Source organism: Pristiophorus japonicus, chromosome 8 (assembly GCF_044704955.1).
Source record: "Pristiophorus japonicus isolate sPriJap1 chromosome 8, sPriJap1.hap1, whole genome shotgun sequence".
Lineage (NCBI taxonomy): Eukaryota > Metazoa > Chordata > Chondrichthyes > Pristiophoridae > Pristiophorus > Pristiophorus japonicus.
In genome coordinates, this window is record NC_091984.1 from 167,185,557 (window position 1) to 167,201,123 (window position 15,567).

The window sequence follows — 15,567 nt, forward strand, 5'->3', positions numbered from 1 at the left end:
CTGCCTGTTACAAGGCTGACTGTAAAGTCATGCAGGAGATTGTACAATCTGAATCAACGCCCACGATGCACAAGAATTTAAAATGGCAAAACTTGGAAAGGCTTGAAGAAAATTCAGAGAGCTCGGGCTCAACTAAAAACTCCTGGCTTAGGGATTGGATTGCGCTTGAAGCGGGGTGTGATCCCAGTGCAATGCACCGTGCCCACGCCCAGAGAGGCCAGTGGCAGAACCATGGCAAATTAGTCTGTTGGCCTCATTAGGATGGTCGAACTGTGGGCACCTCACAATTCACTGGGGTGGAGTGGGGGGAGGGGGTGCGAATGTGGGCGGCTGCTCCTTAGGTGAGTCCGGGGGGTGGGGTGAGAGGAGAATCGGCAGGGGGCGGCGAGCAGACGAGTGGTGACTGGCAGTTTTAATGTGGAGCCAGGAGGAGCACTCCTGCTCATTCAGGTAAGTAAAAAATGTTAAACTTGCCTTTTGGGTGGCAGCGTCCAGTGGTCCCTTTAAAGTTTGTCTGCTGTACCCCTGTACCCCTGAGAAAACTGACTTCAGCATGCACAGTAAACAGGCTGATAGGTCTGGTGGCTGTGGAGGAATCTGCCATACAAGATTGGATACTCAAGGAGAACTGCTATTGAGAAAGAAATACAGGGTGCAGAATTCCTGGGGACTCACTTCTCTGCCAGAAGTATGATGAGGCTGTGTTTCCAGTTGGCCCAAACCCCATCCCAAATCCCAGGGTGATCACTTACACCTTATCCAGCACCAGTGGGGCACCCACCTTGGTGGGGGGGGGGGGCGAGGGTATTTTCCAGTGGCACTTTGCCGCAACATTATGGGAATTGGTTGTACCAGCCAAAGATGCCGGGAAATGTGTCAAATCTACAAAAAAGTAGTTTTTATTTTTAAGTAGCAATTAGCTCCTCTGTGGTTGATTACTAAAGTGGGACAATAGGTCACACTGGACATATCAGACATGGAATAAAGGGTTAAAGTGTGTACGTGCAAGTAAAATCAGAAGCAGCCCTTACAAACTAAACACATAGAAACAAGAATTAGGTTGAGAACTGTACATCTGTATTGAATGTCTCAAGGCTCCGCATTGCGTACCTTCTGTCCTAACACAAGATGGTAGGTCTCAAACCAACACATCAGCAAAAACGGTACTCAGTACGACCAAAGGTCAAATCGGAGCCAGGCACAGGGGGATAAGATAAACACCCTAAGACATGGTAGGGGAAAGGTAGCAGGAATAGGCGGTATAGGAATCATCTTCGCCTTGAGTGACAAGGGCCAGTGTCCATTCAAATCAATGTATGTCTCATGTATTGAATGTCCGGCCATTATAGGCCGAGTAACTGTATAAAAGCCCTGTGTGATCTTTGTTAGAAGAGAGCGAGTGGGAAGAGTTCAGCAGGGGCTGGCTTGCAGGCGCGATTCTCCCTTGCAAGTAAAATAAACCTACTTGTGTTTGATTCCTGTGTCAGACTGTCAAGGTTAATTATTTTTATCTCCACTTCAATTGCCATCGGAAAGTTTGCATTTGAAACACTATGGGCCGCACTTCCACCAGGAAATGGAGCTGACATGCAAATACACCTGTATCTTGCAGCCAACCAGAGGGCAAGTGAGGTGGAAGTTACAGGACTACCAGCAAATGACACCATCCCATCAGTCTTGCACCTCATGGAGACAAAGCAAGACTGCGCTCCAGCCCAAATTCCGACCATACACGCACCCTCCTCACCACCCCAATGCCCTGCAAGCCAAGAGTTTCAGGAATACAATATCTCCAAAGTGTCCTTGTGGATCTCTGCAGGAGTTGTCCAAGATCCAAATATGAAGTAGGACCACACAAAACACAGGCATTGGGAAGCTCAGAAATCTCGCACATGTGAAGTTTAATTGTCATTTCGTAAGCTTCTGAGGTTAGTTTTGAGTAATGAAAACATCACTCTACATCTATCCATGCCTGGGATTGTTTGATGCTGCTATTGAGGACAAAAGTGGAAATCAAATTGGTACTAATTGGAAGTCGCCTCAGAGAGGCTGTGGGTTGGCAGATGTGGGAACTGGAAAATGCCATACTGGTGAGTACATTACAACAGTGACTACATTTCAAATGTACTTCAAAGAAAGACTTGCCTTTATATAGCGCCTTTCACAACCTCAGGACATCCCAAAGCGCTTTTGAACTGCAGTCACTTGTAATATAGGAAATACAGCAATCAATTTGTGCACAGCAAGGTCCCACAATCAACCATCATCATTGTTATATATGTGGACTTGTATTTACTCTGTACAGCCACCAGAGGGCTCATTCCCTGGAGTCCCAAGGGATCCCATAATCCCTTGGGAGCACAGGTATTTAAGAAGGCTTCACAGGTTGGAGAGGCACTCTGGAGACCTGCAATAAAAGACTAAGGTCACACTTTACTTTGAGCTCACAGTGTTCAGTCTGACTCTTTCTCCATACACAACAACTGGCGACGAGATACAGATAGCGAACCCAAAGATGCAGAGAACAGTGGGCATCCTGGAGAAATTTTTGGAGGGAGATGATTGGGAAACTTTTGTGGAGCAACACGACCAATACTTCGTGACCAACGAGCTAGATGGGGAAGACAGCACTGCCAAACGTAGAGCGATCCTCCTCACCATCTGTGGGGCACCAACGTACGGCCTCATGAAGAATCTGCTCACTCCAGCGAAACCCACGGAGAAATCATACGATGATTTGTGCACACTGGTCCGAGAGCATTTGAACCCGAAGGAAAGCGTTCTGATGGCGAGGTACCGGTTCTACACCTACAAAAGGTCTGAAGGCCAGGAGGTGGCGAGTTATGTCGCCGAGCAGGACATTGCGAACTTGAAGGACATTTGGACACATGCTCAGAGACTTTTTCGTACTTAGCATTGGCCACGAAATAATACTTCGCAAGCTTTTGACTGTAGAGACCCCAACCTTGAGTAAGGCCATAGCGATAGCCCAGGTGTTCATTGCCACAAGTGACAATACTAAGCAAATCTCTCAGCACACAAATGCTGCTACAAGTACTGTGAACAAAGTGATGTTGTTGTCGAATCGTAACGGACAGGACAGGTCACACATACTTGCAGCTACACGTCCGCAGATATCTCAGAGTCCACCATCAAGGGTGATGAATGTAAGGCCATTAACATCTTGTTGGCGCTGCGGGGGTGATCATCGTTTCCATTCATGCCGATTCAAAGGATACGTTTGCAAGGGCTGTGGAACAATGGGACATCTCCAACGAGTGTGCAGGTGAGCTGCTAAGCCTGTTAAATCTGCAAACCACCAAGTTCCAGAGGAGGACAGATCCACGGAGGATCACTACGAACCAGAGCCTTAGAGAGAGGAGGCAGAGGTACATGGGGTGCACACATTCACCACGAATTGTCCCCTGATAATGCTGAATGTTGAACTAAATGGACTCCTGGTGTCAATGGAGCTGGACACGGGCGCGAGCCAGTCCATCATGGGCAAAAAGACTTTCGAAAGGTTGTGGTGCGACAAGGCCTCAAGGCCAGTCTCAACTCCCAATTCGCACATGACTAAGAACTTACACAAAAGAACCGATTCCTGTAATTGGCAGAGCTACCATAAAGGTCTCCTATGATGGAGCAGTGCACAAGCTACCACTCTGGGTGGTACCGGGCAATGGTCCCACGCTGCTCGGCAGCAGCTGGCTGGGAAAGTTAGGCTGGAACTGGGACGATGTCCGAGCGCTCTCGTCCGCTGACGACACTTTGTGTGCTCAGGTCTTAAACAAATTTCCTTCACTTTTCGAACCAGGCATCGGGAAATTCCAAGGAGCAAAAGTGCAGATCAACCTAATTCCGGGGGCGCGACCCATCCATCACAAGGCGAGAGCAGTACCGTACATGATGAGAGAAAGGGTAGAGATTGAGCTAGATCGGCTGCAACGAGAGGGCATCATTTCCCCGATCGAGTTCAGCGAGTGGGCCAGTCCTATTGTCCCAGTCCTCAAGGGAGACGGCACCGTCAGAAGCTGTGGCGATTACAAAGTAACTATCAATCGTTTCTCCCTGCAGGACCAATACCCACTACCAAAAGCCGACGACCTCTTTGCAACGCTGGTGGGAGGAAAGACGTTCATAAAGCTGGATCTGACTTCAGCCTACATGACGCAGGAACTGGAAGAATCATCGAAGGCCCTCACCTGCATCAACACGCACAAAGGTCTTTTTGTTTATAACAGGTGCCCGTTTGGAATCCGATCAGCAACGGCGATATTCCAGAGAAACATGGACAGTTTACAGAAGTCGGTCCCGCACACCATGGTCTTCCAGGACGACGTCTTGGTCACAGATCGGAACACAGTCAAGCACCTGCTGAACCTGGAGGAGGTTCTTAGTCGACTCAACCACGTGAGGCTATGGTTAAAACGCTCGAAGTGCGTTTTCCTGGCGCCAGAAGTGGAGCTCCTGGGAAGGAGGATTGTGGCGGACGGCATCAGGCTTTTGCAAATGGGTTTGGGGCAAAAGCCAAGAAAATGCCTTTGTAAAAGCGAGAAAATTGTTATGCTCAAACAAATTGCTTGTGTTGCATGATCCATGTAAGCGTTTGGTACTAGCGTCGTCATATGGTGTCGGGTGTGTGTTGCAACAAGCTAATGATTTCGGAAAACTGCAACCTGTTGCTGATGCATCCAGGAGTCTGTCTAAGGCTGAGAGAGCCTACAGCATGATTGAAAAAGAAGCGTTAGCGTGTGTCTATGGGGTAAAGAAAATGCATCAATACCTGTTTGGGCTAAAATTCAAATTGGAAACTGACCATAAGCCACTTATATCCCTGTTTTCCAAGAGTAAAGGGATGAATACCAACGCATCGGCCCGCATCCAGAGATGGGCGCTCACATTGTCCGCAAACAACTACGCCATCCGCACAGGCCAGGCACAGAAAACTGCCCCGATGCTCTCAGTAGGCTGCCATTACCCACCACGGGGGTGGAAATGGCGCAGCCCGCAGATCTAGCCATGGTTATGGAAGCATTTCAGAGTGAGCAATCATCCGTCACTGCCCGACAGATCAAAATCTGGACAAGCCAGGACCCCTTATTATCTCTAGTCAAAAACTGTGTGCTTCACGGGAGCTGGTCCAGTGGCCCAGTGGAAATGCAGGAAGAGATAAAGCCGTTCCAGCGGCGCAAAGATGAAATGTCTATACAGGCAGACTGCCTTCTGTGGGGCAATCGAGTAGTGATCCCCAAGAAGGGCAGAGACACCTTCATCAATGACCTCCATAGTACCCACCCAGGCATCGTAATGATGAAAGCGATAGCCAGATCCCATGTGTGGTGGCCTGGTATCGATGCGGACTTACTCGAGTCCTGCGTTCACAGATGTAATACATGCTCGCAGTTAAGCAAAGTACCCAGGGAGGCGGCGCTAAGTTTATGGTCTTGGTCCTCCAAACCGTGGTCTAGGGTACACGTCGACTATGCAGGTCCGTTCTTGGGTAAAATGTTCCTTGTGGTTGTAGACGCGTACTCCAAGTGGATTGACTGTGAGATAATGTCGGCTAGCCAATCTACTGCCACCACTCAAAGCCTGCGGGCCATGTTTGCCACACACGGCTTACCTGATGTCCTGGTGAGCGACAACGGGCCATGTTTTACCAGGGCTGAATTCAAAGAATTCATGACCCGTAACAGGAACAAACACGTCACATCTGCCCCATTTAAACCAGCGTCCAATGGTCAGGCAGAGAGAGCAGTGCAAACTATCAAGCAGGGCTTGAAGAGGGTAACTGAAGGCTCACTGCAGACTCGCCTATCCCGAGTCCTGCTTAGCTACCGCACGAGACCGCACTCACTCACTGGGATCCCACCTGCTGAACTGCTCATGAAAAGGGCACTTAAGACAAGGCTCTCGTTAGCTCACCCTGATCTACATGAACAGGTAGAGAGCAGGTGGCTTCAACAAAGTGCATACCATGACAGCGCAAATGTGTCACATGAGATTGAAATCAATGATCCTGTATTTGTTTTAAATTATGGACAAGGTTCCAAGTGGCTTCCCGGCACTGTTGCGGCCAAAGAGGGGAGCAGGGTGTTTCGGGTCAAACTTTCAAATGGACTCATTCATCGGAAACACTTGGACCAAATCAAACTCAGATTTACGGACTACCCTGAGCAACCCATCTTGGACCCTACCTTTTTTGATCCCACAACATACACACCAGTGGCAACCGGCACCACGGTTGACCACAAAGCAAAACCCATCATCCACAGCAGCCCAGCAGGGCCCAACACACCAGGCAGCTCAGCAAGGCCAGCTGCACAGCAGCCCAGCAAGGGCCCAACCAATGATTCAACAACACCAGCTTTCACACTGAGACGATCAACCAGGGCAAGAAGGGCCCCAGATTGACTCACCTTGTAAATAGTTACACTATTGACTTTGGGGGGGGAATGTTGTTATATATGTAGACTTGTATTTACTCTGTAGAGCCACCAGAAGGCTCATTCCCTGGAGTCCCTAGGGATCGCATAATCCCTTGGGAACACAGGTATTTAAGAAGGCATCACAGGTTGAAGAGGCACTCTGGAGACCAGCAATAAAAGACTACGGTCACACTTTACTTTGAGCTCACAGTAGTCTGACTCTTTCTCCATACACAACAATCATAATAGGCAGTCCCTCAAAATCGAGGAAGTTGAATGGGAACATGATTTTCAGGACATTTTTCCAACAGCGGGTACACTTTGAAAACGCCCACAATCAACACTGAGATCATGAGCTGATTCAGTGATGTTGGTTGAGGGATAAATATTGGCAAGTTGAGAACTTGACTGCTCTTTCAAATAGTGCCGTGGGATCTTTTACATCCACCTGAGATAGCAGGCTAGACGTCGGTTTAATGTCTCATCTGAAAGACGGCACCTCTGACGGCTCCTTCAACACTGCGCTGAAATGTCAGCCGAGATTTTGTGCTCAAGTATCTGGAGTGGGACTTGAACCCACAACCTTCTGAGTCAAGGTGAGCATGTGCCAAGATACCACGGAGTCACTGAAGCACTTTGGGAGCCTGAGGATGTAAATGCAAGTCTTTCTGGGCTAGAACCTCCACTTTTGAGCTTATCACCCAAAAATGGGTGTTATTTCCGGCGTGAGCGGTAAAAAAGGGTTTTCAGATCGCCGGCTTCTCGCCCATTCTCAAAACACCTAGGTTACATCTTTGAAAATGGGTATTACCGCGAGCGATATCAAATGGACAGCAGCGGTAAATTTTTTTGACCTTCTGCTGTAAAGCGTGGTCATCCTTACCAACGGCATGGCAACGCTCGATTCCCACGATTCAGGAGGTCAAAGGTCCTCATGACATGCGCAGAAGAGGAGACAGAGAGAAAGGGAGCTCAGAGGCACTCAAAGAGTGTGTGGCTGTGGTGTGTGCTTGGCTGGCTGTTGTGGGAGGCACGACGGAGATTCATCAGTAGCAAAAAGCCTACTAAGCAACAAGAACATTGTTGGCACCGAGTTTTTGTCCAACAACTAAGACATAACATGGAAGGGATGGAGGAGGCCCTGGAGCTGGTAGCCAGGAACACTGGTGGCAGAGCGCTCCCAGTGGTCCCAGAGCGTGGCACTCCACCCCTAGGTTCCGCACCACCACTGCGAACGACAGATGCGAGCAAGAACCAAGATCCTGCTTCTGCATCAGAGAATGTTGCCCCCTCGGCACCCCCGCTCCCGTACCCATCCAACCAACGCATCTGCCTTCATCTCTCCCAATGAGGCACCGCCTGAGGAGCTCCTCGCCCAGGTGCTGTGGAGCGAGGAGGGGAAGGGATAGAGGTGGGGAGAAGAAAGAGAGGGGGGAAGGAAAGTGAGGTGCATGTGCGCAGGTGATGGCTGTGTTATATCTCCATCTGGGTGTATGCAATTTGTTGCAATGTATGGGGGCTGGGGACCACACTCCTGCTTTGCCTTTGTATTCTGTGTTGCTGGACATGTTGACCATGTGATTATGTCAATGGTGGAAAAAGTGGGATGTGAATGGGGCTTGGGTGTTATTGGGTGTTATGTTACTTATGACTTCAGACCAATGTTGGTATTAAACTTTTGTTATTGAACATAACCTTGTTGTCCATTGTCTCAGATACATACTGGTGATTCCTTACCGTGAAAAGGTTAAATAAACTTAACATCAATCAACATAAACTTTTAACTGGCACCAAGATGATGGGCACCATTGATGTCTGAGCTGCACACACACAGCAGTGTCACTCACATCAGCGCTCTTTCAGGCAAATCTTTCTGATATCAGACCCTCATGTAAGAGTGGGATTTAACGCTGGCATCCGTCCCGGTTAGTTCCACTTTTTGTGGGTGGTTTTTTGAGCGGGCGATATGTGTGCGAGGTGATGAAATTGAAACTACTGGCGATCTCCATGGCCACTAGTTTGGGTAAATATCCTCTTTACAACAAAAAACAGTGGGCAGGCATTATTATTGAATCTCGGCGTTAAGCCCATGAGGAAAGTAATGCTGGGTGATAATATGGGCATTGAAATCACCCATTCTGCTGATTCCACCCCAAAAAAGTGGGCGGGCAGTAATATTTTTTTCTCAGCGTTAAGCACATGGGAAAAATAATGCTCGGTGATAAGTCTCCTAAAAAAGCCCGTCAGTTTTCATTTTGTGCCAAAATGGCCGATATCTGGACATTATGGGCCCAAGTTCCGAGCCGCGCCTAGAGCAGCGCAGTCCCGACCTGGGCGCCCGTTTTTCGCGCCACAAAGTGCGCCTAAAAAAACCCTCCGTATTCTCCACCTCCCTGCAAGTCCTCTGGCCCTCGGCGCGGCGCAGCAGGAGCTGTAGGGGGCGGAGCCAGGTCCCTGCGCTGAAAACAGTGCCGGGAGCTCTGCACATGCGCTACAGTGGGCACGCAAGTGCAGTAGCTCCAGGCGCCCGAAACTGTGTGGGAGGGGCCCGAAGCACGCAGCCCCTAGCCCTGGCCGAATGGCCTCACTGGGGCTGCGTGAATAAGGCTCCTCCCACTGCCAGCTCCTGCTTCCTCCCGACTCCCGCTCCTGCTTTCCCGCCCCCCCCGGACCCGACCCGACCCGACCCGCCTGACGCTGCCACTCCTGCTCCCTCTCTCTCCCTCCCTCCCTCCCTCCCTCCCTCTCCCTCCCTCCCTCTCCCTCCCTCTCTCTCCCTCCCTCTCCCTCTCTCCCTCCCTCCCCCTCCCTCTCCCCTAACCCTCCCCCTCCCTCTCCCCCCCCCCGCCAACCTGAACCGAACCTCTCTCCCCGACCCGACCCAACGCCACCTACCTCTGATGCTGGGAACGGGCCCTGCCCGAAATCTCGGGCCCGGCCCGTTCAGCCTTCGGTCTCGACGGCAAACCGCTTCCTAAAGGCCTGCCTGAAGAACTTTCACACAGGTAGGAACATGGTTTATTTAATCTTTTCTTTGCTTATAAATTTTTATTCAGGTTGGATTTATTTGTATAATATTTGTATAAGTATAACTAAGGATTTATTGTACAATTTAATGATTTCCCTTCCCCCCCCCTCCCCCCCCTTCCCCCCTCGTTCAAGACGCCTAATTTGTAACCTGCGCCTGATTTTTTAATGTGTAGAACAGGTTTTTTCAGTTCTACAAAAATCTTCACTTGCTCCATTCTAAGTTAGTTTGGAGTACGTTTTCACTGTGGAAACTTTGAAACCAGGCGTCAGTGGCCGGACACGCCCCCTTTTGAAGAAAAAATTCTGTTCCAAAGTGGAACTGTTCTAACTGACTAGAACTGCAGAAAAAAAAATGTGGAGAATTGCGATTTCTAAGATAGTCCATTCTCCACCAGTTGCTCCTAAAAATCAGACGCAAATCATGTGGAAAGTTGGGCCCTATATGTCATTTCAGCGGTAAAATGGGCGTTAAGTGGGTGTTAAACAGGCAAAAAAAGTGGAGGTTCTAGCCCTCTATCTTTAAAGGAGATTCCTCTGAGTCAGGAATTGAAACACTTTGTTGGAGCAGAGTAGAAGGAGATTTACTGTGCTGTTAGCGATGTATAACATCATCATAGGCAGTCCCTCAAAATCGAGGAAGACATGCTTCCACTCTAAGAGTGAGTTCTCAGTGCAATATTGAAATTACAGTCTCTGTCACAGGTGGGACAGACGTTCGTTGAAGGAAAGGATGGGTGGGGAGTCTGGTTTGCCGCATGTTCCTTCCGCTGCCTGCGCTTGATTTCTGCATGCTCTCGGCGATAAGACTCGAGGTGCTCAGCACCCTCCCGGATGCACTTCCTCCACTTAGGGCGGTCTTTGACCAGGGATTCCCAGGTGTTGGTGGGGATGTTGCACTTTATCAAGGAGGCTTTAAGGGTGTCCTTGAAATGTTTTCTCTGCCCACTTGGGGATCGCTTGCCGTGTAGGAGTTCCGAATAGAACACTTGCTTAGGGAGTCTCTTGTGTCAGACATACGGACAATGTGTCCCGCCCAACGGAGCTGGTCGAGTGTGGTCAGTGCTTCGATGCTGGGATGTTGGCCTGATCGAGAACACTAACATTGGTGTGTCTATCCTCCCAGGGGATTTGCAGTATCTTGCGGAGACATCGTTGGTGGCATTTCTCCAGCAATTTGAGGTGTCTACTTTATATGGTCCATGTCTCTGAGCCATACAGGAGGGTGGGTATCACTACAGCCCTGTAGACCATAAGGTTGGTGCCAGATTTGAGGGACTGATCTTCGAACACTCTCTTCCTCAGGCGACCGAAGGCTGCATTAGCACACTGGAGATGGTGTTGGACCTCATCATCGATGTCCGCCCTTGCTGATAATAGGCTCCCGAGGTATGGAAAGAGGTCCACTTTGTCCAAGGCCACGTTGTGGATCTTGATGACTGGGGGGCAGTGCTGTGAGGCGGGGTCAGGTTGGTGGAGGACCTTTGACTTATGGATGTTTAGTGTAAGGCCCATACTTTTGTATGCCTCGCTGAAGATGTTGACAATGGCTTGGAGTTCAGCCTCTGAATGTGCGCAGACGCAAGCGTAATGTAGTTCGATGACAAAGGATGGGACGGTCTTGGATCTAGGCTGGAAGTGACGATGGTTGAATAGGTTCCCACTGGTTCTATGGTTTAGTTCCACTCCAGCGGGAAACTTGTTGAGCGTGAGTTAGAGCATTGCAGCGAGGAAGATCGAGAAGAGGGTTGGCGCGATGACGCAACTCTGCTTGACCCTGGTCTGGATGTGGATTGGATCTGTGTTGAATCTATTGGTCAGGATCACGGCTTGCATGTCGTCGTGGAGCAGACAGAGGGTGGCGACAAACTTTTGGGGGCAGCCGAAACGCAGGACGATGCTCCATGGTCCCTCGCGGTTGATAGTGTCAAAGGCTTTTGTAAGGTCAAAGAAGGCCATGTACAAGGGTTGGTGCTGTTCTCTGCATTTCTCTTGCAGTTGTCGCGCGGCGAAGATCATGTCCGTTGTACCCCGTAGTGGACGGAGTCCACACTATGACTCCGGGAGGAGCTCCTCAACCACAGGGAGAAGACGGTTGAGGAGGATTCTAGCGATGACTTTCCCAGTGGCCGACAACAGGGAGATTCCTCTGTAGTTGCCGCTGTTGGACTTGTCCCCTTTTTTAAAGATGGTCACGATTACGGCATCTCTGAGATCTCCTGGCATGCTCTCCTCCTTCCAGCTAAGAGAGATGAGGTCATGCATTCGTGGCAATAGTGCTTCTCCACCATACTTCAGTGCCTCAGCGGGGATTCCATCTGCTCCCAATGCCTTGTTGTCCTTGAGCTAATGGATGGCCTTTTCTACCTCGTGCAGGGCTGGGGTTTTGCTGAGATGGTGGCGGGTTGCATGCTTTGGATTGGAGTCGAGGACACTCTTGTCAAAGGCAGAGTCTCGATTAAGGAAATCTTTGAAGTGCTCCTTCCAGCGGGTCCTGACTGCCTCGGTTTCCTTGATGAGTGTCTCCCCGTTCTTGGCCAGCAGTGGGGTGGGACCTTGGGTGCTTGGGCTGTAGGTGGACTTGACTGCAGTGAAGAATCCTCGCACATCATGGCTGTCGGCCAGCTGCTGAATATCCTGTGCTTTCTCCACCCACCATCTATTCTTTAGGTCGCAGGTTTTTTGTTGGATCTCGGCCTTAAGCCGTCTGTAGAGCTGCTTTGTTGTTCCCGAGTTGGGATGTTGTTTTAAGTTCAGAAATGGCGGAGCTGGCTCGAGGAGCCTTATGGCCTACTCCTGCTCCTATTTCTTATGTTCTTAAATGCCCTGCGTTTACGGTTTATTAGCTCTTGGATCTCCTGGTCATTCTCATCAAACCACTCCTGGTGTTTCCTGGTTGAGTGACCGAGCATCTCTTCGCAGGCACTGGTTACAGTGGCCCGGAGGGCAGCCCAGGCGCTGTGGATTTGCTGAGATGGTACCGGGGTCATTAAGGGTCGCCAGGTTGGTAGTGAGGCGCTGGCTGTTTGGGCTCTTTTAGTCTTTGAGTGCCCCAGCGTTGATTTTTCTGCGGCACTGCTTCTGTTGCCATCGTTGCTTTGGGGCTACGTTGATGTTAATGACGGAATGGATTAGGCAGTGGTCCGTCCAGCAGTCGTTGGCTCCTGTCATGGCGCGGGTTATGCGCATGTCCTTGCGATCCCTTGCTCAAACGATGACGTAGTCGAGCAGGTGCCAGTGCTTGGAGCGAGGGTGTTGCCACAATGCCTTGTACTTGTCCCTCTGGCAGAACAAGGTGTTGGTATATATGATACATGATACTGTGCCATTAACGGTGTAAAAGATTACTTTCCCTTAATTTGTTCAAGTAGATTTTTAAAAAAAAGTATTTTACTAATTTACCGAGAAATCTGGTCAAAGGGGCTCCCGCAGAAAACCAAAAGCATGTCCGAATTAGCGGTGAAGGAGTGAGTGAGAGTGGGCCTATGGAACAGTAACTGCTATCTTTCAATCCAAACTCCTTTCTACTGTATACACAAGGTGCATCCTTGATCCCTCTCGAATCTACAGATAAAATGGGGAGCTATGGGCATGCAGTGCAGGCACCCTTTCCCTGATGCCAGACTGTGCTGACTTCAGTGCCCTAGAGAGCTCCTGGAACAAAGGAGGTGCCTCGACTATCAATTTCAGACAGAGGATTTTTTGAAAACAGCTAGCCTGTCACCAGTGAAATGAGTTAAAATTATTCCTTTGAGTTTCATTCTAGAGTGTTCTATAGGCATTAAAGTATTGTGTGAGCAACTGTTTTGCACTTTACAAGTGGATCAAGTTCTGTTTCATTGAGCAGTGAAACTGCTCCCTATCTCTGTAACCCCCTCCAGCTTTACAACCCTCCGAGATCACTGCACTCCTCCAATTCTGGCCTCTTGAGCAGCCCCAATTTTCATCGCTCCATCATTGGTGGTCATACCTTCTGTTACCTAGGCCCGAAGCTCTGCAATTCCCTCCCTAAATCTCTACCTCTTCTCCTTTAAGATGCTCCTTAAAACCTACCTCAATGACCAAGCTTTTGGTCACCTGTCCTAATATCTTCTTATGTGGCTCAGTGTCAGTCTTTATCTGGTAATGGTTGCTGTCACGCGCTTTGGGACATTTTACTGTGTTAAAGGCACTAAATAAATGTAAGTTATTGTTGTAAGAGCTTTTCCCAAGTATTGAGCATTGTGGGATAACTCGGACTGTCTCAGTGCTGTTTATGAAATTAGCTGCAGGCAGACTCCCTGGTGCAGGGCCCTTTACTTACCGTAGTGATTCATTTTTTCTGAAGGGATCCAGCTTTTGTAGAAGTGTTCTTAAAAACTGTGGAGATCGGAATCCTTCTTCAGCAAGTTGTATTGAAGGTTCAAACAGGGATTTCCAGGGTAATTTCCCAAATCGCTTGTGTGCTTCCCAGTAACCTTGCAGTTCCCCTGGCACAGCAATCCACTGGGTACCTGGACCTGATGCACAATTCACATACACACATCACTCTAATACTTAACATATTGGAGGCAAGCCATACTTAATAATTTATTAAAATTGCTGAACTGAATAAACAGAACAACCAAAGACTGCTGCCCTGTCCTGACACACATCAATTCCCTCCATAAACCTCTCTGCCTCGTTCCCCCCTCTCTGCATCTTTAAGATGCTCCTTATATCTCGTTTGACCAAGCGTTTGGTCACCTGTCTTAATGTCTCCTTTGGCTCAGTATCAATTTTTGTCTGATAACGCTTCTGTGAAACACCTTGGGACATTTTACTGTGTTAAAGATGCAAGTTGTTATCATTGATATTGTACACAGAGGAGACTTTCATTCTATGAGTGTGGGCTGAACCTGGGTCTTGGAACGAAAAGGGCAGTGCAGCGATAGGGTACACCATCGGTCTCTGAACCCTCTCATTTTGAAGTATTTCTCTCCTTTCTTTACTAATTGTGTGTTCACCTTGCCTCAGACCGTCAGGCACAGTAAATCCTCTGAGCTATGATGCGGCTTTAATTACCTATACACAGTAAAGCTCCCTGTGCACTGGCCCCTCAAACAAGTCAGCACAGGTTAGATGCAGAGCAAAGCTCCTCTGCTGTGCTTCAGCAATGTGCTCCAGTTCCAATCTCATAACAGCAACCTCTACTGCACCATTGTGACATTCGTCTATTTACCACACCAGCCATCCACTGGCCTTCCTGCAGTAGGTTTCCAATAGCTGCCGATGTTGGGGTAGTTATGTGCTGTGAGTCATGTTCCTGGGACTGTACGAGCCTCACAGCCTACAGACAGGCAAACATTAATCCCACCAGTTTGGCTGGTTGAGCCCTGATTTGGGTGCACATCTTCACAAATTACTTATTTTGAAATACGTAGACACAGAGGGGACGATTTTCAAATTCTGGCTGCTCGTTTCTCGCCTGAAAAACAGGTGGCTAGCTGTTGGGGGTCGTTAGAGACGTGGGGGAGGGGCACCTTGGCCACCCCATTGATGACCAAAGCCCATCTGATACAAATGTCAGGCGAGCCCATCAATGGGTGAGCAGCCCACCTGTCTGAAACAGGCATAACGATAATTAAATGTACAAATTGACAGGCCTAGCGAGAAGGACCCCGTTTGGGACTGTCAGGTGCCAGTGGGCATAGTATGAGCCACACACATTTAGCCATATGTACCAGGCATTAAGCTGTCCAACCTTGAGGCCTTCAAGGGACCGATGGAGACAATTTAAAACACGGCCGCAGAAATTGTTCATACTTATTTTTGTGGAGACTGGAGGAGCAGGGTGGCCACAAAAAAAATCCAGACCATAATCCTGCCCCACCCTCCTCCCTCCCTTCCCCCAACCGCCTCCCTCCCTTCCCCCACACTTCTCCCTCCCATACCCTCCTCCTTCCCCCACTCTCATCCAATACCTCCACCCTCCTCTCTCCCTCCCTTCCCCCACCCGCCTCCCTCCCTCCCCCACACTTCTCCCTCCCATACCCTCCTCCTTCCCCCACTCTCATCCAATACCTCCACCCTCCTCTCTCCCTCCCTTCCCCCACCCGCCTCCCTCCCTCCCCCACCCTATCCTATCCCT

At 49.4% G+C, this 15,567-nt stretch overlaps 1 protein-coding gene across 1 annotated transcript in view; it reads right to left on the reverse strand.

Annotated features, from left to right (window-relative positions):
• Nucleotides 1-15,567, reverse strand: part of LOC139268803 (glutathione hydrolase 5 proenzyme-like) — a 101,436-nt gene that overhangs the window by 36,708 nt on the left and 49,161 nt on the right. Inside the window, exon 4 of the mRNA XM_070887517.1 lies at nt 13,762-13,957. Within this exon, the coding sequence (XP_070743618.1) occupies nt 13,762-13,957 (196 nt within the window). The remainder of the gene's footprint in view (nt 1-13,761; nt 13,958-15,567) is intronic.